Source organism: Xiphophorus couchianus, chromosome 12, assembly GCF_001444195.1.
Source record: "Xiphophorus couchianus chromosome 12, X_couchianus-1.0, whole genome shotgun sequence".
NCBI lineage: Eukaryota > Metazoa > Chordata > Actinopteri > Cyprinodontiformes > Poeciliidae > Xiphophorus > Xiphophorus couchianus.
In genome coordinates this window covers 22,082,426-22,106,417 of record NC_040239.1, presented here as the reverse complement: position 1 = coordinate 22,106,417, position 23,992 = coordinate 22,082,426, and the positions used below count along the sequence as shown (strand labels likewise).

The following is a 23,992-nucleotide window of genomic DNA, read 5'->3' as shown; positions in this document are numbered from 1 at the left end:
CTGGTGTCCAGTTATTCATTTTGTTGTATGTTTCAGTAATATCGTTGATCGTTTGTTATAGACAGAAGATCAATGAAAGTTCAAAGCTGATTTCTTATTCTTTATTCTTGGACAATAAAATTTTGATTTAAATCAAAATAAAACTGCATCAGAAGTTCATGGAGCAACACATTTACTTAGAAAAGCATACAAACAATTTAGTAGATTAAATTCTTTTCAAGATCATGCTGTCGTTTTATGAAAGTCATTCAGCTGTGGGATTTTTATTGGTTTCCTCTGTGATTCACTCTAAGATTACATAACATGGTTCCTATAGATTATAGGAACATTACAACAATATTGTGCAATTTAAGGTCACAAGTTTGAATAGGTTTGGCTGTGGAGTGATCACACAACCCAACCATGAATCAACATTAAGGCACCTTTGATCAAGGTGTCATCAGCTTTTATCAGTGCTTTTTATTTCATTTTACACAGCCCATCTATGGCGAAGATATAAAAAAAGTAGCCTGCACAAACTTTATGTGGCATACAATGATGGCCTGAGGCTCCTACTCAAAGTGCCTAGATGGAGCAGTGCCAGCCACATGTTTGCACATAACGCTGTTCCCACATGTGCAGCTGCGCTCAGGAATCTCATGTATAAATGTATGTGTAGATTACCCGTGTCATACAATAATATAATAGCAATTTTAGTAAACCCTGTTTTTAGTACAGCGAGATTTTTCTCAAGATTGTGGAAACATTGGCGTCATCATTTATTTGTGGCTCAGTGACTGTCATGTTTCTTTTTGTTTTTTTATTCTTTTTGTTTTACTATGGACCTCTTTTGTGTCTGAAATAAAGATTGATTGATTGATTGATTATTTGCAATGACCTTTAAATCACCAACATGGGAGTGTCTTGGTATTTCAAGTCTTTTTATTTCACATTTTAAACTCAGCTTTCTCATAGAGCTGCTCAAACTCCTCAATTAACCTGTCTCCTGTTGCACGTCCCACTTGCTGTCAGTAGGAGGCGCATGGACACAAAGCTCAGTTGGTTTTGGATCAATAGCTCGATTATCTGCTGCTCCCTGCTCTGCTCTGCGGTAAGACACGCCCCCTTACTTTCAGCTTGTGTCAACCTTTTTTTATTTTGGTAACGGCACATGGCATCGCGAGCTTATCCTGGTTATACCACAGTGCGCGCGCTCACAGCTGGCATTCTCGCGTGCCTTCTGAACCTTCCACACGACTGGCTGAGAAGCAGCAGCAGCGGCTTTCCGGTGTTTTAAAAGCTGCCCTTATTCTCTTTTTTTTAAAATAACTGTTTTGGTGACAGTGTCTGCCAGACTGCAGCGACTAACCGTGCTGACTGCTGGCTGCAGAAGGTTTTTTGTAGTTGAGAAATACCATTTCACAGGTGGAGGAGAAGACAGATTTAATTGCACCGCATTTAACTTGGTAAGTAGCTCCGCTATTTCCCATCTTTATACATTTTGTTTGACAGAGCTCACTTGTGGGAGTTCACCATACAGCATACAGCTTTGTATAACAAGTAGCGTGGGTTTAATTTAATAAGCAGGATACCTAGATTTATTTTTATATTGAAGCCTTCGGGGCTTGTTAAAGTTACAATTCACAACTGTGGCTTCACAATAACTGAAGTAATAAATGACAAAAAATTTTACAATTTTACAAAATTATTTCTACATCTGATTTAAAACATTGAAGGTTGACAAAAGAGCTATTCAGTTTGGTTAAACAATAGAATTAAAACAAAAAAATATAAGTACTCAAACCATTTATGAGCTATAAACAATCAACAGTATTTTGAAATAAAATCATCTGATAAAGACCATTCAACTTCTTTGATGGGCATATGAGGAAAGTCTTTTGAAGTCTATAATTTTTAGTGGGTCTTCCTCTAACAAGCAAAACATTTACCTTGAAAAGTCTCAGTCCTTGAAATGTCTCCAATAGCCTGAACATACGACCTTGAACTCAAGAGGCTTTACCCAAAATGTTCACTTCTCCACTTACTTTTGCCACCATACTCTTGATCTTGTGCTGACATATGGTAGCTCCCAACTCTGTCTTGTCTGACCATTTACCGTTGTGTTTAATCTGACATAATGCCTGGCCCATGAGCAAGTTTCATTGGACTACTCATGGCTACTTAAGGTATTGTGCATACTCAGGTCAAAGGGCAGGTAAATTTGAACATTAAATTGACACTTTCATGTTGCACTAAGCCCTGCGACAGACTGGCGACCTGTCCAGGGTGTACCCCGCCTCTCGCCCGGAACGTAGCTGGAGATAGGCACCAGCAACCCTCCCGACCCCATTAGGGACAAGGGTGAACAGAAAATGGATGGATGGATGTTGCACTAAGCATTGCATCAAAAGGAAAACAGCTGATTGAGCAAAGTGCTCTCAAAGGTGTGTGTTGGTGTAGAGGAGGTCATGTAAATATGATGTGGCCTGATGTTTTAAAACTTTAAAAGCTTGCAAATCAATGAGAAAAAAAAGAAGAAAGGTCGTCAGTGGTGAGATTTTAAGAAACTGACATGTGTTGATGCCTTCCCTGTTTCTGTTCCGAAGGTTTCTTTCATTAGGTATTCAGTTTGATTTGTGATGGCACTGAACCAGGTGCAAGCCTCTGAAGCTCCCAGACACATTACATCAGTCCAGCAGCTGTTTCTGTTACCCTCCTAACCTTTAGAGTTGCCTGTTGAACGGTAATGATGTGCTTTCATGCTTCATATTTGAAAAGTCAGCCGTTTAGTGCTGCATTTCTTCCCTTTTTTTAAAAAAAAAAAAGTCTGGATAGGCATGCTCCTCTCCTGCTGCACTTCACAGAAGGTCTTTAGAAATAACTGGACCTGACTGCGAGCTCAGCAGATGGAAAACTACTTGAGGGGTTTCAGAGCACAGCCCTGAACAGTCACAGTAATTCAGCCTTGTTCTCAATACTCCTGTGATTGCAATTTGAATATGTTTTCCATTGTGTCTGGCAGTCTTTCATCTCTGTGTTTTACCTACCCTCCTCTTGCTCTTGTACTGACAGTTTGGTGCTACGCTTGCTAGATGAAAACTGGTTAAAGTCATCCAAAACCAAAGACAGTCGCACTATAATTTTGGGTAGAAACAAACAGAGGCTTTTCAAGAAAACAAGTAGAAGTTGATGAAAAGATGTCTTTTTGTTTTTCAGTTGTGGTCCCCTAAAGCGAAGTAAATATTTGAAGACGTTTTTAGATGAGCATTTTCTTGTGTTGTGTTCCGTAACACATATGCCGCAAAAGAAAGGTCTGCATGTTTCTTGTCAGCAGGAAGTCTGTGTTTTAGTTTCAGCAGACGGGTTTTGACTCTTGCTTTCATTTCAAGTTTTGTGCAAAGTTTCAGAGTCAAACTTAGCACAAAAATGAAAAACGGATGCTCAGCGAACATTGGCAATGAATCTGGAAACATAACGTTGTAGCTGTGTATTTTGAGGGTGCAGTGAAATGAACAAAGTTCTTCTTACTAAAAATGCAACAGTGTGTGTTGAGGATGTGGTGAGCTCCTCCAATTATGAAACAGTCAAGGCTGTTGTCTGATTTCCTTAGCAAGAACAGTGGTATCAAATGCGATACAAGGAGTTTTGAGTAAAAAGCATCTTTTTGTCTTTATCAAGTACTGCTTCAAAGTTTCATTCCAGTCCACTGTTGTGGTGCTTCATGTAATGCTTTTGTAGACCAGAATGCTAAAGATGAGCCTCCACCCTTGAAGTTTTCTCCTTCGAAAAGGGAGTAACCCACAAAAATTACAGGTATGTTTCAGCTTATTATTAATGTGCTGACACATAAGCAATTAAATATGGCGACATTAGACACAAAGGATAATGAACATACACCCCTTTTTGACATCACAAACCTTGTTGTTGTTTGATGTTTTCTCATCTCCTTGGGGACTGCAGCTATATCTGACCAAATGGGTGTGATTTGGTGAATATACGGGAAGTTTTTTTCCCTCTTCTCTGCCCAGGAAGAGGCTATGCTGCTGCATTCCTCTCCTTTTTGTTCACAGGGTGTGAGTTCAGGTATAGTTGGTTGAGCTGTCGGTGCGGTGCACAACACCCAAGTTAGAGTCGGCATATGATGTCATTGCTAAAGTGGGTTGTGGAAGCTTCACATTTTGTGAAAGGCAAACAGAGAGAGGCTAAACAAGTGTCTGTGATTCATGTTGGGAATATTTCCCCTGAAGCTACAGTGTTTCATCTACATGTTACTCCACAACAGAGCTCTAAGTTACATTTGTCTCCTCTGTTCAACTGATGCTATTTCAGTTTTGGGAAGACAGTTAAGTATATTTTAACCCAAACTTTAAAGGGATAGGTTGAGATTATTTTAAAATGAGGCTTAGCAAAAAGTAGTCGATAACATCAACTATCGATAGTTAGTCGATAACATCTTGGGTATCTTAATTTAGTATAAGTCCAAATTCATTGGTCCTGGAGGCTGAAGCTATTGGCTAATTGATATCTTCCTTTAAATTGCTATGAAACTTTGCTTCCCCTTTTATATTAGTTACTTTCATCATTCAAGATACCCGTTTACAAGCATTGTGACAATAACTTTTATAAGATGCTAATGTTAGCATCTGATCCAGAGCTTGATATTGGTGCTAAACTTTACCACTAACAAAAATAAGATTTTTATTTTTATAAAAAAATTCTCATATATCTACTATAATGTTCAATCTCTTTAGCTTGATGTTGTGTGACTGAGTAATGTCCTACGTGCTGTGAATGACTCTCTTGGTATTTTGTTTTTTATAAATCCAGATTAGTTGGTCAATTAAATAATTTCATAATCCCAGAGTGAAAGTAGGTAGAAGATCAAGATAACAGCTAGTTGGATCATACCAGATTTCTATCGTCTTACAACAACAAACTCCAAAATGTCTTATTTATGTGAATGATATTTTGAAAACCTTTGAACATTAGTTGTGCAGTTATTTACTCAGAGGTTGATGATTACTTATGGATCAACTGAATGTGGGAGGTTTTACACAACCAGTGATCCAGAGAACTGAACATAGAAACATGTTGCTGTCGGAAACTGTCTGACATAAAAGCTGAAAATGTAAATAATAATGAGCTTGCCAATTTAATCATAAAAACTCTATGGCATAAAAATAATGCTTGCATAAACCACTAACATAATTGATTCTGGATTTGTTATAAGTCTGCTATGGTCTCCTCCTCCCATGGGACCACTGTTGGCTCAGGCAAAAGGGACCGATGAATGTGGATTTAGACTAAATAAGGAAGAAAATTGAGTTCCTCACTGCAGGTAAGCTGTTAATTTCCCAAAACATTTTCAGTAGAACCTATCTTCTAAAATTCTAACACATTCCTTTAAGGACAGGGGAGGAAAGTTTTAGTTAAGCAAAAGAAATGGTGGTCAGGTGGCCAGGAGTTTTATTGATCTAATTAACATTTTATCAGAGTACGAAAGTTCCAGTTAAAGCGCATTTGGAAGCAACTTATTTTTCCAAATTTCATTCCTGTTTAAAAATTAGGTGCTAATCTAGCAAGTTGGCATTGTTAAATGCAATGATTTTAATTGTTTCCCGTGATGTTTACTATTATATTAACGATCCGACTTTTTGCAATAATTCTCTGCTTAAGCTCATTCTTTCCACACAAATTTACCTGTAAACATAAGGAATGGTTGCCATGCTAAACAAAGTTACTGATTCATCAAAGGCTAGTCATTTTACCTCACTCCAGTCAGCTACATGCACAGTTTCAGACTTGTATGCACAGGCATCAATTATTCAGCTTGAATAACCCATAAGTACAGAGGTTAAATGTTGATGATTGCATGCTAGATATTATATGTCTGTGTGGTAATGGTTGCATGCGCCTTTTGTTACAAGAAAAAGATATCTACAGAAATGTGCTTCAGTCTATGGAGATTTTAATTTTCTTCATTTCAAAGTACATATTGCTTCACAAAATAAAAGCTGTTTATTTTTTACAAATCATTTTATTAAATGTGGGACACAAAAGTGGTTTTTTTGTTTGTTTTTATTTTTTGGCTGAACTGTCAAGATTTTCTGAAAATCATAGTGGTGAGTATTGAGTTGAATGCAATGCTGTCTTGTCATATCGGATTTCTGTTTGTGCCTGTAGGGATAAGCTCTTAGACATGCAAAGTGCCAAAGAGTCTTTAACATATTGCGTATGAACATGACATGCTTGAACTTTACCCAAAGAAGAATCTCTCTGTGAAAATGAACAGACTGAAAAAAGGCGGATAAAGTAAAGTTGCACTAATTTTTTAATCTTATTTGTAAAAAATGTCAGTTTCTATCTTGAAACTTAATTATATTTTCTACAGAATGAGAATCAGCTTTATTGGCCAGGATTGTGTGAACAAACAAGGAATCTGACTTCAGATTCTGTTGAAGTGAGATTGTACACATGTGGAGACCACCTCCTCGGCAATGATGCATGGAGGTGGTAGTATCATGATTTTAGATGCTTTGCTGCAGCAGGACTTGATCAGCTCATCACCATTGAATCCACCATGAATCCTACTGTGTGTCAGAGGGAGGGAGCTTGAGGGAAATGTGAGGTAATTTGTACAAAGGTTAAAGCTGAAGCAAATCTGGATCCTGAAACATGACAATGATCCAAAATGTACCGGTAAATCTACCATAGACTCACTTAAAACTCTGAAATGTAAAACAGGGGCCTAGTCAAAACCTAGAACTTGGACTCATTGGTATTCTTTGTATGAAATAACATACTGTAGTAGACTATTAGGGCATAGAGTGTCCCAACTTATCCCTTTGCTAAAAATCTTTTTTTTTTTTTTTTTTTTTTTTAGTAATACAATATTGAAGAATGTGATCCAGACTTGTTTCAGTATGCCATGTCTCGTTGTGTGTCAAATGTCACACATTAATTCGTTGGCAAGCAGATTATGGCGAAGTCATAAAACTGTCTGTCGTCAGAAGTGGGTTTTCCACAGCTTAAAGCGATTTCTCATCAGGATGGTGTCCTGCTTTACAGCCGATGCAGAACCAGACAAAATGATCTAATTAATTAATGCTCCACATTAATTATGTGACTGAGTCATTTACTACTTTTTGTGGCAACAAGAAGTGAGCAAAGCATTTTTTGTGTGCTGGCAACTGCTAGACAGCGACTGTGGGAAAGGAAAGCTTTCTCAAACAGCTTTCACTTTGTAATCTCTCCAGTTGTACATCATACATAACTTCACTACTGATTCTTACTGCTGCTGTATTTTTCTCTAGCCTCTTCTCCAGCCTCTGAGCCCAGCCACAGCTGTCACCCTCTTTTTATTTGTGTGATGCCAGCAGTAAGGACTCACAAAATTGGCAGGGTGCTGGGGTGGTTCTGGTCACTTTATAGGAACGGCTGCAGACACTCCTACAGCTAAAAGACTCCCCCAGAGGCTGGGAAAGTTTGGGGCGGTTGCTCCCTGTCATTAGCACTACTGTGCCTATTTTTGCAGGCCACAGTAATTAAGAGACCCTAATGATGGTGAGCCCAGTAACCCTGTTAATTGGCCAAGAGTTTTAATGAGAAACTAGGTATGCACCGTTTGTCCTAAACACTTGTGGAATGTCCAGACAATGAAATGGGCGTGGGGGGCGGGAGGGGAGGAGTGTGACTGCTGTCCTAGATCTACTCGAGCCTGCAATGTTTTTCTAATCTTCATATTTTATGTTTCCTTTCTGCTATAAGTTGACTTGTATCAGTTTTAGTCTCCATATTAGCTCTGGATGCTAAAAGCATTGGGAGACTTGTTGGTCACATTTCCCAGTTCATTTTCACTATTCTGCAGTTATAAAACTTTTTAATTATTTTGAAATCTTAAGTGTGCAGTTTATTTAAGCATGTGACATCTGTTGATTTATAATGTGGAGAGGGAAGAAACGCCATCAGTGACTCGGATCTCCAATCGATCTGTTTTGCCATTATAAAATAATTGGCGGGAATTTTATTGCTTTTTAAGTCATTTACTTTCAGTAGAATAAAATTGACATATCTTTAAGCACAGTAGTTTGAGAATGACTTTATAACCATATTATCTGCTAGTTGTTAGCTGATAAAGCTACACATTATAACCTATACATATGAAAAAAACCACTTGTACTTTTATTCCTACATCCTGTTCGTTTAATCATTTTTTTATTTTAATGATTTCTTCCATTATTACTGGGTTATTTTAACCTTTAAAACTAAGAGGTTCCTGCTGTAATTTTATAGAATTGTTTCCTTTAGGTTGTTTATTTATTTGAATAAAAAATTAGATATCAGGTGATTTATTTTTGGTTTTTTTGCATTCAGTAGAGTGTATATAATAAAATGACTTACAGGATCATCTACGTATCCACCTACACATTTACTTTTTTCTTTTTTTTTTATCCATCCCAGTCACAACAGCTCTGCATGTATGTTTATAGTTCAAATGTATGTATGTACATGCAGTAGTTATCCCATCATCACATTGTATTGCTACAAATATGTTTGTGTAGGCAGTTCAATAACAGGCAAACTTAATACACAGCAATTAACAGGGTAAGCTGAAGCTAATTACAAGTTATAGCTTGGTCAAAGAGCAGCAGTTTGAGCTCATTTGGGACAAAAAAAATCTGAATTTTATATAAATTAATAAGGCTTGATTTGCATAAACTACGTAACAGCTTGTAAGGAATGTGTCCTTTACCCTTTAGCCATTCTTAGGCTTCCTGTAAAGGATATCAATGCTGTAGTTTCTTATCTAATTACCCTTTTGTACCTTGTTGACATCATCTTTATAATGTTGTCAGAGAACATGGGAATAAATGGGGGGAAAACGAATTTTCATGAAACAAACAAGCCTAACATTTGCTAATATTGTCTTGTACAACCTGTTGAAAGATTTCTGATGCTCACAAGGAGCATGACTGCCAAAAATGATTCGGTCCAGTTCACCAATCAGCATTTCAACATGCATTTAAAAAAAAAAAAAATCATTTTTCAGTATTTAAAACTGCATCTGAAAAGCCTTTTTTTCATCTGTTTTTATTTAGTGTTACTTCTGCTTTATAAATTGAATCAGATTATGCATAACCAAATCTCTAGACACTTCACAAAGCACAATAGTGCTGACCCTTTAACAAAAATAAAGGTAATTTTTTTTAATGATTTGTGCAAAATGAATAAATTGAAACAGAAGGGAATAATTAAACTGTAGGTTTGTGTACCTGTGCTATGTTGGGCTGAAGTTGGTACTTGGCACACCTTTGGGTCTTGGTTTCACCTACGTTTACCAAATACTAGCTTGGAAAAATCTCCGCATTATTTTTCAGCCTCTGTGTCTAATAGTTAGCAAGTTCATTTAGCCACATGAAAATCTTTAGACACAATGTGAATTCAGTACTAATTTAAGAAAAAAAAAAACCTATGTGGTTTAAATTTAACCAAATTGTATTTTATTTCAAGCTTTGTCAAAGAACTTTGAGGATAAATTATGCAGACTTGAATACTAAGGGAAATGAATGCTAAATTTTTAGGTTTAAAGGGTGTATTCCCTTTAAATGCTGGAATTTCTAACATTACTGTAAGCAATAGATTTAGAAACATAGACGAATAGAATATTACAGAATCTGTAAATGATCATGCAAATCCTGACCATTGAAATTGTTAAACAAATTACTTTTGTTTCTGTAATGTGAGTGTTTCATGTCTTAAAGCGCTACCATATGTCAAACATGCCAGATCCTTATACACTGCTGTATATTGGATAAACACACATTATGTGTAAATGGGTGCAGTGAGCCCTGATAAAATGTTTCGCTTCTTGTTCACTCTGTCTGGAGGATTTAGTTTATTTATTTTCGTTGTCTAGAAGAAGCAGTTGGATTTAATGAGTCTTTGGCTCTGCAGGCTCTTGAGCAATTTTAGTCAGATGTCTTTGGTTTGAGATTCTTCCCATTCCTATTTGATGTGGTTGCACAATCCATGTCAAGGGGACTTAAACCAGTCAACATGAAGATGAAAGGAAGCTCACTGAAATGTTGACTGTCTTCACAATTTTATCTAATGCTAAGTCTGGCTGAAAGAAATGTACGGCTGATGAAAGCGTTGAGCTGCACATAAGCTGCGGTTTGGCACATCACTTGCATCTAATGTCATGTTTACAGTGTCCTTGTTTTTTTTTTTCAGGGTTGAACTTGAGCCTGTGTTCATCTGATCATTCAATGGCACTAACACTGAACCTGATCGGCCCCTCTCCATGGGGCTTCAGAATATATGGAGGAAGGGACTTCAAGAAGGCCATTACCGTATCAAAGGTACTTATTCATTTTACTCAAACTTATCTTAGGTAAAAGGCTGTATCCTCTGTTTCCTCACAAAATGCACGTTGTAATGGTATGTCATAGAAAGCAAACTTCCTCATTTCATCTCTCTTCTTGTCTTTGTTTATGTCTGTTGCTGTGTCATGCCCATTTCCTTGACTACTCCTAGTATTCTAATACTGGATGTGTTAGAATAAAGTGGATGTGGACGGTATTGGAAGGAAGCCACTGATTACAGTTGCAGTGGAAGTTGAGGTGGGAGGTGAAGGATGTCTGGTCTGAACAGGGCAATGTGTGGGGATCAGATTCTGTTCATCCCTTGTGCATCAGCAGGTGCATCCATTGCACCTTAAATGAACCATTTTCATGTTTTTTACTCAAGATATGTTCCAGTTCATACAAAAGGTGCAACATGAAAAGAAGAAGCAGTAATCATGTGGAGTGAAATAAACAAAATCCGGAAACCTTGCTCAGACTGACTTCTGCATAACTGAGGCACCCTGACCTGCTCGCTGCACATCCTGGTCCTTCACAACAGTTTATTTTTTCCCTTTTGCAGCAACACCCTTCTTCAGTAGTTCCTGATACCATTGAGGATATATTATGCCTCAATGGCCTGAAGTTTAAAGCACATTTAGTATTTGGCCCTATAAGTAATGGCAAATGCCAAAAGAAAATGCCTGCACTTGTAAATAATGGGGATGTCAGAAACTGTTTTGAAAAACTGTCATGGGAAATACTGAGGCTTTTTAACAGGATTGATTTTGTAGCGATATGTTTGGAGAAGTTTAAGCTTTTGGCAACGGCTCAGTGTTGACGTGCCTGACTTCTTTATTCTGTTGACCTGAAATATGGCTTACCTCTGTTTGTCTTGGAGTCTAAACTTCGTAGAAGAAGCTCTAGCTGATCTTTGTGTTTGTGAAATCAAGCTTGCTCTGATCAGAGAAGACATGCACTGTTGTAGGTCACCACAGCAACTCCTGTTTGCCTCCAAGTCTGCCTACTGACATTGCACCTCTGGCCTCATACTTCTCTAAGCTGAATGGCGAACTGGATGCTGAATGGCCTTCTGTTTGGACTCCTTTTCATTGCTCCAATTTTTATGATTGGCTTTTTACTCATGTTTAGACTTTTCTTTGCTCCTTTGCCTGTTTTTTAACTTGTCAGTAAAACACAGGCAAATATCATCCTTATGTCTAAAGATACAGCATTATTGTCATATTTTTTTCCTATGCATGTTTGCGGATGTTATGGTGCTTTACAGAAGTATTGCTACCCCATATTGGAACCACAAACTTCAATGTATTTATTTGGATCTTACATAATCAATTAAACAAAGCTAAATTGCTCATAACTCTCAATCCTGTTCATCATTGTTTTTGTTTGCATTTGTAATTAGGGCTTTACTGCAGTAGCAATGTGCATATTGAATTTCCCTCACTGTGGGACAATAAAGCATATTTCTATTCTATTCTATTGCATTCAGGGATATTGCTAGAATTATGAATTTGTGATGGATGAGGCAGCCCTGTTAGTACCTAACAAAATGGCGAAAGGTTAAAAAAATGGTTTGAAAACCCCTCCCAGCCACTGTAGAAGGGGAGTAACTGATGCGATGTTTTGGCTCGTTAATCTGAAAATCCCTTTGTGGTGGTGCAGTACTGAGTTTGACGTGTGGTGACGCTTGTAGTAGAGGTCAGAGCCTGTCAAGTTATGAAGAAATGTCACAATAAGGATTTCTTCACAAGAGTGTCACAAATACTTCCACTGTTAATCAGCACAGCACAGCCAGTCCTATGTGCATGTTTTTCTCTGTAAAGAATTTAACGAGCACTTCATTTCCTCTGCACATTTTTCCTATTTATCACTCATTGTGTGGCTTGCCCACTGACTTCAATTGGAGGTTATGTTTAGGACGTACGGCAGTAACTGGACCTTATTTTTCTTAACAGGTCAATGGAGGCAGCAAGGCAGAGAAAGCAGACCTGCATGCTGGTGATATCATCCTGGAAATCAACGGTGAAAACACAGCTGACATGCTGAATGTGGAGGCCCAGAACAAAATCAAGAACTCAAAGACCCATCTGCAGCTTTTGGTGGAGAGGTACAAAAAAACACTGATCTTCTTTTACAGTAACTGTAGACTTAGTTTTGCAGATATTTATATGTTGGATATATAAACAAAACAAATGCTTTGGACATGCTTGAACATCACAAATATCTTCTACATCCCAAATGGTTTGTTTGTTCCAATGGTTTGTTTGTTCCAAAGCCACAATCTTTGCGCTGTGTTCACCTCCACCAAGCAAGCACTGTACAAACAAAACAAGTGATTGTAATCAGGGGAAATGCCAGGATGTATGAGAGCCACTCTGTTCCTTTCCCCGCTCCCTCCTAATAGGCCTTGTAAGATTTGCAGAAACCCTGTTTGAATGCTACTGAAAACTTTTCCTATGAGCCTGTGCTTCTGTCGGCTGGCATTTTGATTGGAGATCCTCCCTAAATTCTGCTGTGGTCTGGGTTGATCTGTTTGTCTTGTTCTCTTATGGCATGCAAACATCCACTGAGACACACTTGCACACGTTTCCACAGATTTCCTTCTCGGATGTCCTACGTCCATGTGAGTGAAATTTTCCCTCCTGACCTCATGTCTACAGTCAAGCCAAAAACACCATTACTCCTTGGCTGCCCGGTACAATGCCACTGTGCAGCCTCCGCCCTGTTGTTGATCACACAAACCCTCAGGGGGTTTTCAGCACCTAAAACTCACCTCACAGCCTTCTTTAGTGTGGTTGCTCAAACCAGTCGGCCTTTTGAGTTATATACAGACTCTATGGTGTGAATTTAAGATAGATTTGCACCAATTACCTTTTGATTTATTGGGCTTAGTTTTCTTTATTTCATGGCTAGCAGCTGCTTGGTTTCAAAAGAGAAGTAGTCTGTGAACTATTTCACAAGCTATTACTGTAGTTCCAGCTTCCTAAAGAAGCTGGAATTATATAACCAGGTTTTGGCTGTTTTTGTACTGATGGCAAAACCTTATTTGGGATATCTAACGGAAAGTAGCATCCAAGTTAGAAAATCTATATAGCCTTCTTCTAATCTCTTAAATCTTTGTAGCTTTTCTTTTTTAACGTGGCTTCTCAGTTTTTGCAATATTTTATGTCATGCTGACTGAGTACTTCTCATCTTAATTGTACAACCTAAGTTGTACTTTACCACACAACTTTGCTGATTAAATTGATTTTTTTTTGTAAGAATACAGAAACTCGGACATTTGGGAGGAGTATTGACAGACGAGTTAAAAGTGGTTCTTGTAAGTCTAGACTACTAAATAATTTCATGTGGGGTTGAGTAGGTGGTAGTTTGCAGAGGTTGTAGTTTGATAAATGATGCAGCAGTTCTCACATGGGTTTATTAAGAATGACACTTTATTACCAGGACTTCATCACCCCTGATGTCAGTGAGTTAAGTAGTCAGGCTGCCGGCTCAGACAGAACTGCTTACCTTCATGACTCTCATATCTTGCCATCTATAATAATAATGCATGACAAACGATGTTGTTTGTCATATTCAAACACCATGAAGTTTCACAAACCAGAAATATTTCCAAACATTTGAATTTGTCTCCCGTGTAAGCAAAAGAAAAGCTTAGTAGCCTGCTGACCAGAAATGCCCACAAACACATTTGGAGATGAATTACTTTATGATCGACATGAGAAAACTCTGGTCACTTCAGCACCTACTCTGCCAACTCACGGAAAAAACTTTAAACTATTTTTGGGGGGAATTGTGGCCTACTCTTCTATGTAGATTTGTTTTATATCAAGCACAATGAAGGTTTTAGTCTTTAGTCTCTTTTTGTTTTAGAGGACAACAGTCAAGTATGCTTGAGTTTGCAGCCCAGCCAAAGGTCATCACACAGCCTCCACCATTTTTGACTGGTAGACTGTTTTTCTCAAATACTGTTAGTTTAAGACAGATTTAACGAGGCACACACCTTCCAAATAGTTCCACTTTTATGTCAACAGTCCACTGAATATTTTCCTCAACGTGTTTTTATTTTCTGCAGATGTGTCCTTGTTCTTGTTGATTAGCAGTGGTTTTTGCCTTAGATCCCTCATATGGATTTAATTAATGCCCAATTGCTCTTTCGCTCTCTCTTTTTTTCTTTTTTTAATTCTTGAATTTACCTTGATTCCAGTAAATACCCATGTAGTTGGGGGCATTTGCAGCTGTGGAAGTCTTCAAATCTAGTTTTTCTTACCTACAGCAGGTCATCAGTGAGAAATGGCAAACAGATGGTGCATTAGCAGTCAAATTCCTACAATCTCTCCTCTGAATGCAATGTGTGGACATAAGGCCACTAGAAGGATTCCTTCATGGCAATTTACCACAAGCATCCCAGCCTTGCTGTGTGCCTCTCCACATTGGATCAACCAAGAAGCTGACTATTTACGGCTCTTCAGCTGACATGTTTGTGTCAGGGCCTATAATGCTCATGTTTAGAATAGTAGTGAAGTCTAAAAAATTAAGATGCACATTGGATTAGAATATATGCAAAATAAACATTTCACAAATACCTGGTGTTCTTTTGAAAATCTTTACTTTCCCCTTTTCAGCATAATCAGGAATACATCAGCATCTTCATAATTCCATTTAGACCAGATTTACATGCTCAGAATATTTATATTGCCTTAAGTTTCTGTCTGCCTAACATTCCTTTTAATTCAGCTGTAATTGGATCAGACCTTAACCCAGGTGCAGAGCTGTGAAATGAAACTCTGGGTTGTAAGGTATTGACTTTAAAATCCATCTGAATTCTGTGGTTTTCTTCTTTTTAAGACCCGAGACTCCCAGCTCTACAGAGACCAACGGCATCAGCAGCCCTGAACAGCTCACTGGACGCTTCCAGGTCAGTGCTGGACCTCTGAGGGACTTTTCATGTTTTATTTGGTCTGATGACTTGAAGTCAAACATCAGGTGTAGTTTATAAACCCTCAAGTGTACCATAATTTTAATACCATGAAAAGCTATCAAATACATATTAATATATGCCTTATTATAACTACAGCAGTTTTTGCTGCACTTATACTCGTGCATACATCGCACACCTGTTTATTGCATGTTGTTCTTTACTGTCCTCAAGAGGAAAACAGCGAAACACACAATAGGGATTTAGTCATTGTTCTTTTTTATCAGTGAGATTTCAGTGGCCTTTATGCAGTTTTCTTAAACTGTTATGGTTACATTACATGTTTTTGTGTGGCGTGGGTCCAATCAAGTTACATTAAAGAGACAGGAAATCGTGTAATTTTTCTTTCCTTTCCTCTTTCTTTGTGAAGGAGGTAGTCATAGTGAGTCGAGACGAGAACCAGAACTACAGTGAGTATAAAATCTCCAGTCCTACGTCACAGTCCCCAGGACCCTATTCATCATATTCTCCTGTCAGCCCTGAAAGAAGAGGGGAAAGACTGACACCAACCATCAACAAGAGGTAGCTATTGTTGCGCAATACTGTAAATATCAGTGTACACCGTGTTCAAGCATGCAGATTCAAATAGATTCTGTTCCTAAAAGGTATAGCCACATAGTTTCCACCAGAAAACATGCTAAGCTTGGTGGTAGGTGGTAGGTGACCACCAGCGGCCCACCATGTTTTTGTGTTAACATTTTCTAAAGTTGTTTTGAGCTCCGTTTGTTCACAAATACAGCTTAGAAAAAAAGAACCAAATTTCACTGGTTGTTTTTAATCTTGGCCTATTAAACATGTCCTCCTCTCTCAGATCCCACCAAATCTGTATTGAAACGCTGTTAGTCATGATAATGTTCTCAGTAGAAAGAGAGCGTCCCTGAATTATATCCTGCTTCAGGCCCCATTTTACCTTGGGCCAGCCCCAAGGATTAAATAAATATTACCAATATCTACTGTCCATTTTAGGTATAAATAAACTAAATATTCTTAGGTATAACATTCATCTATTTCTTGTATTAAGATGTTGAGTATCTTTAGTAATGTCTGTGACTTGATGCAGTGTTTTGATTTGCTGATTATGATTAGTTATTTATCTAAGCGAATAAATACTTTGATAAAAATAAACATCAGTCTGTTATTTACTGCTGGTGTGGTTCATTTACATTAACTTCATCAAGTTGCAGGCAATCACATAGAGCCAAGTGCGTGACAGAACGCGTACTGAGCGACAATGTGTGAGATATAAATGCACATACAATGCATCATTCTACTGAGCACCTTCATAGATCATATTAATGCTGGTATAGACAAATCTGCTCTGCAAGAGTCTCTTCTAAATAGACCAGTTTGAGTGAAAGGTGGTGTGTGTGGTCCATGCCGAGTAACAAAATTTTGAAGAGTAAAATGACCAGGTTTTTTGTTCTGAGCTGAGTATGCGAACACAGGATGTGAACGGCGCAAGTGATGCTCACCCCTCAGCCTAGCACCTTCTTTGCTGCGTCAACTATAAAACCTATGTTGCCATCACCGTTACTGGTGTATCTAGCCTGGCAGTGGGGAAAGTAAACTTTGGAGGAATGCCATGCTTTTAATACACTGGAGGAAACCCTGAACCAAGAAGGTGGGGACAAACAACTAGTTTAGGAATCCTTTCACTGTTACAAATAAAGCAGCGTATAACATTTCAGAAACTCCAAACTCCTGCTAATGTTGCTCAGAAAAGAGTATGTGCAATAAGTGAACAAACAGATATCAAAAGAACTTCAACCTGTTCTAAAAAGACCATAAACACAGTTGAGCGTCTTTCAGAAGCCCAGGTATTCAGAGCAGAAACAGAGCTGTGTTTTTACAAAAGACACCACCAAGTGCTCTCTTGACTCCACAACAGGCAAGTCAATAGGTATGCGAGTGACACACAGAAGGTGGAGCCATGGGGTTGTACTGTTGTAACAAAAGATATGCACAGGATATCACATTCCTTCTTTTGCATTGAGTTCAACAAAAGGCAGAATGGGGAATGTTCACCATAGTTTCTGTGTGTGTGGTGCAGTTGCTCGCTCTCCTGGACAATTTTTATTGGAAACAGTTTGTTGCTTTTGTCTGGACTCATAAATGTTCCAGCCCAGCAGTGTTTTGTCATCAGTTTTAAAATAATAAATAAGAATCTGCTGCTGAACTACTGTAGATCATCAGTAGATTCAAATTGTTCTTGCTTTGTAAGGATGTGAAATCAGACTAAGGCATGATGGTTAGGACATTTTCTGGGGCATAATATGTTCTTAAATTCCCAAAAGCTACTGCAGGACAAACAAAAAAAAATTACAAGAAAACATCTTGCTCACTGTTCCTATTTAATCTTTTAAATAGGAAAAAATTTCTCATTTTGTCAAGATGACGTGACATTAGAAGGGTTTTCAAGATCTTGCACAAAATATCTGACATACATTTTTCTTCAGCCTGCATCAGTCAGTATTCTGAAAAACAACCTTTTGCTGCAGTTAAAGCTGTGAGAAAGACAAAGCTGTCTTTCTTACAGCTTTTTTTATTTTTCCATTTCTTTGTCTTTGTATTTGCAAACATCGCTTTTGCAAAATACTCTTCAAAATTGAGATATGGACATTCAAAGACATTAATTTGCTTTGACATAAACTGTTGCGCTGTAACTCAGTGTACAGGAAAGCTACCCTATGTCCCAGTTTAAAAGTCTTTTGCGGCCTTGCTATATATTTTTACCATGAACTCTGACCAGCGTCCTTATCTCTGCTGAAGGAAAGCATTCCCACAGCATGATGCTGGCACCAAAATCATGTCTACAGTACTGTTCTCTCCACTTACTCTACTTTATGTTTGTTGTGTTACGCTGAAGTATATAGTACCAATGTGGCGAAATGAGGAAAAAGTTTAATGGGGGTTCGTAAAGTCGCAAGACACTGTATGCTGGCTGACTTAGGAATTGTTATTCATCAGTGATTTATTTTTGTCCATATTTTACAGTGTGCAGCTGCGCTCTTGGTCACCAGAGGACAAAAACAACAGTCTGTCCAGGCCGCACTCTCAGGTTGGTTTCAGCCAAACTCTTCTTGGATTTTCTTGTAAATATTGCCATCAGAGCAGATTTTTACTTGTTTGTGACTTGTCCACCATTTCAGTTGCTAATTTATGTCTATTCTGTAACAGTGTAGATGTTCTTGTACTGTAAAATGCGTTTAATTAGAATTAGGAGGAATAAAGTGTATATAAATATTTTTTTATGTCTTAACTGTTTCCAGTTTGCTGCGGTTTTTGGTTGAATCAGTTTTTTCACTCTTTCTAAATTGAATATAAGCACCAGAATTATTGCCTGGGTACATGCAGCCTATACTGGCTCCTTGAAAATAAATCTGTCACGCATATGTAGCTGGAGTTTTGGACTCGTGTTCACTGAGAAACATGTTTCTTTTTTACCCTCCTTTCCATATTTATTTTAACTGCAATGGCCCAGTTTGCAAGAATTAAAAAAAAATAATTCTTTGCCTTTCCTATTGGGTTGTTGGTCTCTGATGCCACAGAAGGTGCCCTAAAAAGGGTTTGTGGACGGCCTGATACATGCGACAGGAAAGGCAGGGAACAGGGAGCTTTGACATTTTTATAGCAGGGAGTGTATAGGCTTCAAAGGTCAGCCTTTAAAAATATTTGGCATTATGCTTTACAGCAGTTTGGAGCCATTTAGAGATCATTTCCACAAAAAATTATGGCATTGTGTCAGAACAATGCTTAACCTTTGACTGTCTGAAAGGAGACGCATTGTTCTCCAAGCATGGCAAACGAGAAGTAAAATACAGACTTGGGGTTCTAAGAGTTCTTGTAATCTATGCTGTGTCTAGTTATCCTTCCAACAAAAAAGAGAGAGAGACCAGGGCATCTGGAAAGACTTCATTGAATTAAAGAAAAAAATGTTGTGGGAAAGTTCATCACGAGCTATTTCAGTTATGCTTACATACTTGATCTCATACATTTGGTCCCAGTAGATGACAAAACATGTGAAATGACAACAGGGGGGGGGGAAAAAACATTCACGACCTTTGTGGTGGCTCAAAAAATTCCAGACATTTTTTTTTATAACTTGAGATAAGGCATAAAGTTAGATAAATACTCAGAGGTTTGAACTTAAAAACAATCAAGCGTTCTTTTTAGAAGGCAGCTGGCTGAGAAGGTCCAGTTCATGAGACCATGAAGAGAACATGGATTACTTGCTTGTTGAATCCATGCCTATAATGATTTTCTGAGACTGTGCTGGAACTTGGGTCCAGTGGGTGCAAGTGGATCTTGAGGATATTGAGGTGTTTTCAGTTTTCTTGAAAATTTGTCCGATAATAACAGAAGTTGAGGATTTCGGTTTGAACTTTTGCATGTGTTAAAACTGGCTCCCTGCTCATGTGAGACCTGCCAGGAGTGCAGAAAACATCTTTTGCAGCAAGAGATGAGACCATTGTTCTGCGCTAGAGTAAACTATTGCCAGGCATTCTTTCCAGATGCCTTTTGTGCAAAGCACACAACAGTGCTGGCCATCAAAGTGGAAAGAAAATGATGCAGAATTGGAAAAGTCTGGTGATCATTATAGTTTGTTATATATATATCATGAATAGTTCCTAATAGTGTGGAATCTCACTTTAAGGACCTGGTGCCTTCAGGTTTTTCTGCTCAATTTATAAGGATAGTTTAGTTTTGGAGGGCTTTTTTACATGAAGAAAAGCAGTGTATTTGAGTATTATTAATCCCTTGTGTTGTGTTTTCCAGTTATCTGATAGTAACTGCAATGTTTCTCAATGAAAGCAATAGTTTTTGGGCAATTATGAGCTGCTATAGACCAGCTTTTACAGCTTTTATACTTAAGCTCTGAAGTCAAAATGAGTTCACACTATTTAAACAGTCTTTCCTTATCTCTTGTGATTCAAAAGCCAGCCATTTACTCAGCTGGGTGATTTTAGGTCAGTATAACTTAAACAACAGATCCCTTTGTCACAGTCTGAGATAAAATTTGCTTGATAAATGTTGCAACAATTGAATTAAGTTGTTTTGATAAACTCATTTCCCTTTTTATATCTTAGAAAAGTTTTTTTTTAAATCAAAGTGGTTATTTAATTTTTTTTAAATTAAATATTCTGACAATCAATTTTTTAAAATTGAGACTTTACATTTGAAAGTTCAGCGACTTAAAAGCACAACTCATCTTTTTGAGAAGTGATTTATTGATTTCAGTGAACTGTCTCTGTTTCACTAGGAATGATCTAACAAAAACATTGTGGTGCATTTAGGGAACTGTAGGAATTTTCCATGCAGCATTCTGACTCTAGGCCAGGGGATATTGGTTTGTTTAGTTGCTGAAAAAGTATTTGCCAGCAGCTGGTTTGCTACATCTTCTTTTTAAGCACAATTGTGCAAATTGTGGCTTGACTTACCGTCAGGCTTGAAATGGTGCCTTCTCTAACTAAAGCCTTAAGTAACCCACTGAAATATTAGAGTAGGCTTTTTGGCATTTAAAACCACATTCAAAAACCCACAGTGGGGTTCAGCTTGATGTGGCTTTCTGCAAATCCTGGAGGAGAGAACTGGGAGTCAGCCATCTTAAGGGTACATTACGAGCTACGTTTTGGTGGAAGGAGTCATCAGAAAGCTTTTTGGGAGGACAAATGCTTTTCAAACAAGCTAGCATGTTTTTGATATTAATGGAGTTTCTATTTAATCTGTTTGTATGTCTTTAGCTTTTCCTGCATCGGAATCCTTATGGTCCTTTGTCCTTGCCACCAACTTTATTCCATCTATTAATGTGTTGCCAAGTATTTTATTTATTGTAATTTAATATATATTGAGATTTTGTTTTACCTGACTCGGTGGTATGATTGATCACTACCTTGTTGTGACGGTGAACCTCCTACTCCAGCTCTATAAGAGTAGATTTCTTTCATGCAGCTTGTTTGGGGGAAAATGGCTGGGAAGATTCCTACCATGGCTTCATTGTGCATTATGCTGCTCAGGCTGGCAGAAACACTGCAGCCCAATGAGTGTGGAGATGTGGTGAGTCCATGACAAGGCCTTCTGTCCTGCGTGAAAGGTGCAGAGCCCTGCTGTATCAGGTGATCAAGCTCACTGAAAAAGCCCCTAAAAGGTTTTTCCACCCTTCACTTGGCTTCCTGAGCAGAGAGAGTAGGATGCGCAACAAGATCCCCTGATTTTCATGGTGTTGGATAGCTTGAGAAAAAGCCCTTTGACAATAGTGGCTGTGATGGCTGTGGAAGCCTGGTGCTGCTTTTCCCTTGTGTCACAAGGCTTGTTGTTGTGTGATGAACAGAGAAAGGGGAGGCGACTGGAGGGGGTCGAGGTGGAGCAGAATGGACACCAGGGAGCCTCCTGACATTCCCAAGCTGTCCTTAATGTGAAATGTTCCTAATTTGGATTTAACTGTGCCTGCAGCATTACACAGAACATGTGCATAGTAACCTGAATGGCTTAAGATTTCTTTCCTAAAACTAGTACTGCATTTTAAGACCCGGGTCTTGACTTCTTAATGTATTTTATATATATTGTAAAGTATCTAGTGCTTTGCAAAGGTATTTATGTTCCAACTTTTCCTCTTTTACCAATGTGCAACCACAAAAAGATAGCCATGCTACTTTTGACTTTCTGTTGTCACAAACCATGAAGCATGTTTTGCTCATTCAACTTAGCAGCACAGCATCTAGATGTGCGAGACTTTTTCAGACTACACCAAAAGCCTTGCAGTTCTAACTGCAGAAAAATGTTGTATATATACAATATTTTGTATGTATACAAAATTTTGTATACATTTTTTATACATACAATATTTTGTATGTATACAAAATGTTGTATACAAATGTATACAAAATGTTGTATACATTTTGTATATAACAAACAGGCTGATTACAATGCACACCCCAATTTTAGATTTAAAAAATGTGAATTTGAGGAGAACCACAACTGGTTTTCAATGCAGTAGTTTCCATTTGTCTGTCACACACAATCTTCCTATATACAATGAAGATTGTAATCAAAATGTGGAAGTTCAAAGGGTATAAATACCTTTGCAAGGCACAGTATGTTCTTCAGTATTGAAAGTATCAGATCTGCTAAAGTGTCCTGAATCAACCAAACTCTGCACCCTTAATACAAAACCCTTACAAACCTCATAGATTTGGATGTGTTGCATAATATTAAAGGAAGTGTCTATGTGGGGAAAAAGTTTCAATTTCAGTCCAATATTGATGGTTTTTGACATATGTGGTGTTTGTCTTGTCATGCCAGGATGTGCTTGACTTGTTGTTTTGTTTGCAGACTTTAATATCTGCTAGCTCATCACTGAGTCAAAAGGTAAATATTTCCTAGATTTCTGTAAACTGAGATTATATCTGAGGCATTTGGTGACTGTCATGATTCAGAGCATTTGTTTATATCATCAAGAAGTGGCCACAATGAGATCTTGATTGCACTGAACAGGGCCAAAACAAAACGACTTCTCATGAGACATGAACCATAACTCGGTCATTATGTCTGAGCTCCCGGTCTGTGTTTTTAAGGATCCATTTTGAGGTTAGGAAGGCTTGCCCTTTGTGGCTCGCCTGATGCTGCGCTGTGACACAACAGTTGCTGTATAAATATTCCTTCAAGCACAACACGGCCAAATATGTCAGGGTGACACACACTTTTAGATAATTGTAGACCAAACATTTCCTCTTTGCTAAATTCAACTTATTTCTCCGGGCATTGAAATGTATCACCACAAAGCACTTTGTCCAAAGATGGGGTCAGCCTCTCCATAAATCATGTCGCGAACATGTCCAGAGAGTATTAGCAGGCATAGCAGCATAAGGTTTTGTGTTGGTCCATTTTCAAAGTTATGGTGTTACAAAGCTGTGTGGTCTTTGCTTTGAAACAAATCTTTGAAAAGATTCAGACATAGAAAAAAGTTTATCTGTGGAAAAATAAAAACCTTGTTGACTGTGGAAGAAAATGTTTGCTGATACTTGAGGAAACCTGAGATAAATGCACTTTATTGGAGTTTCTCGTTTGTCACAAAGTACACAAATGCACATGTTTTACTTGACGATGATGGTTTTGAATGATCTACTATTTCAGGTCTGCTCTTCCTGTTTGGTTTGGCATGTTGTTGAGGGGGTAAGCCAAGCCAGTGTCCAGGGAATGCTACTGGCTGTGGTTTTAGTGGATGGATGTTTTTTTCTCCTCTGCACAGTGACCTCTGTGACTGGCCAGTGAGGCCTTTTCACGTGGGCTGCAAGCCGTTAAGCCTGGGCCTATTGTGGCCACTCCATGGGCAGCATGCCTCTCCTCATCCCCACTGACTGATGAGCCTGTCTGTTTTTCTTTCCCCTGGAGTGGAAGAGCAAACTGGGTCCCTGTTTGGTTGCCTGAGCTTTCCAGCCCTCCGGGTATGCACATGAGGAATAGCTGGCCTTTTGCATTTTATTTGTAGCTGTTGGTGGGAAGGAGAGGGCTCTTTTTGTGAGTTGGTGCCTTTTACGAAGGTGGCTGAGGGGCGATTCATCATTCCACAAGCTGTTCTCGAGGCAACAGCATTAATAAGGAATCCTCAATGTATTCATTCCAACAGAAATAGGACTTTATGTCCTGTAGTTTTATAGTAGAGAACACCTATATT

At 38.3% G+C, this 23,992-nt stretch overlaps 1 protein-coding gene across 2 annotated transcripts in view; it reads left to right on the top strand.

The window, feature by feature from the left end:
- The first annotated feature begins 1,144 nt into the window (after window positions 1-1,144).
- pdlim2 (PDZ and LIM domain 2 (mystique)) overlaps window positions 1,145-23,992 on the top strand; it is a 41,952-nt gene continuing 19,104 nt past the window's right edge. The window contains exons 1-6 of one of the 2 annotated variants that reach the window (XM_028033944.1): window positions 1,145-1,445; window positions 10,213-10,340; window positions 12,299-12,450; window positions 15,192-15,261; window positions 15,692-15,843; window positions 18,316-18,379. In XM_028033944.1, the coding sequence (XP_027889745.1) occupies window positions 10,248-10,340; window positions 12,299-12,450; window positions 15,192-15,261; window positions 15,692-15,843; window positions 18,316-18,379 (531 nt within the window). In that variant the 5' untranslated portion in view covers window positions 1,145-1,445; window positions 10,213-10,247. Of the gene's footprint in view, window positions 1,446-10,200; window positions 10,341-12,298; window positions 12,451-15,191; window positions 15,262-15,691; window positions 15,844-18,315; window positions 18,380-23,992 lie in introns of both variants that reach the window. The other variant, XM_028033945.1, reaches the window with a different exon arrangement.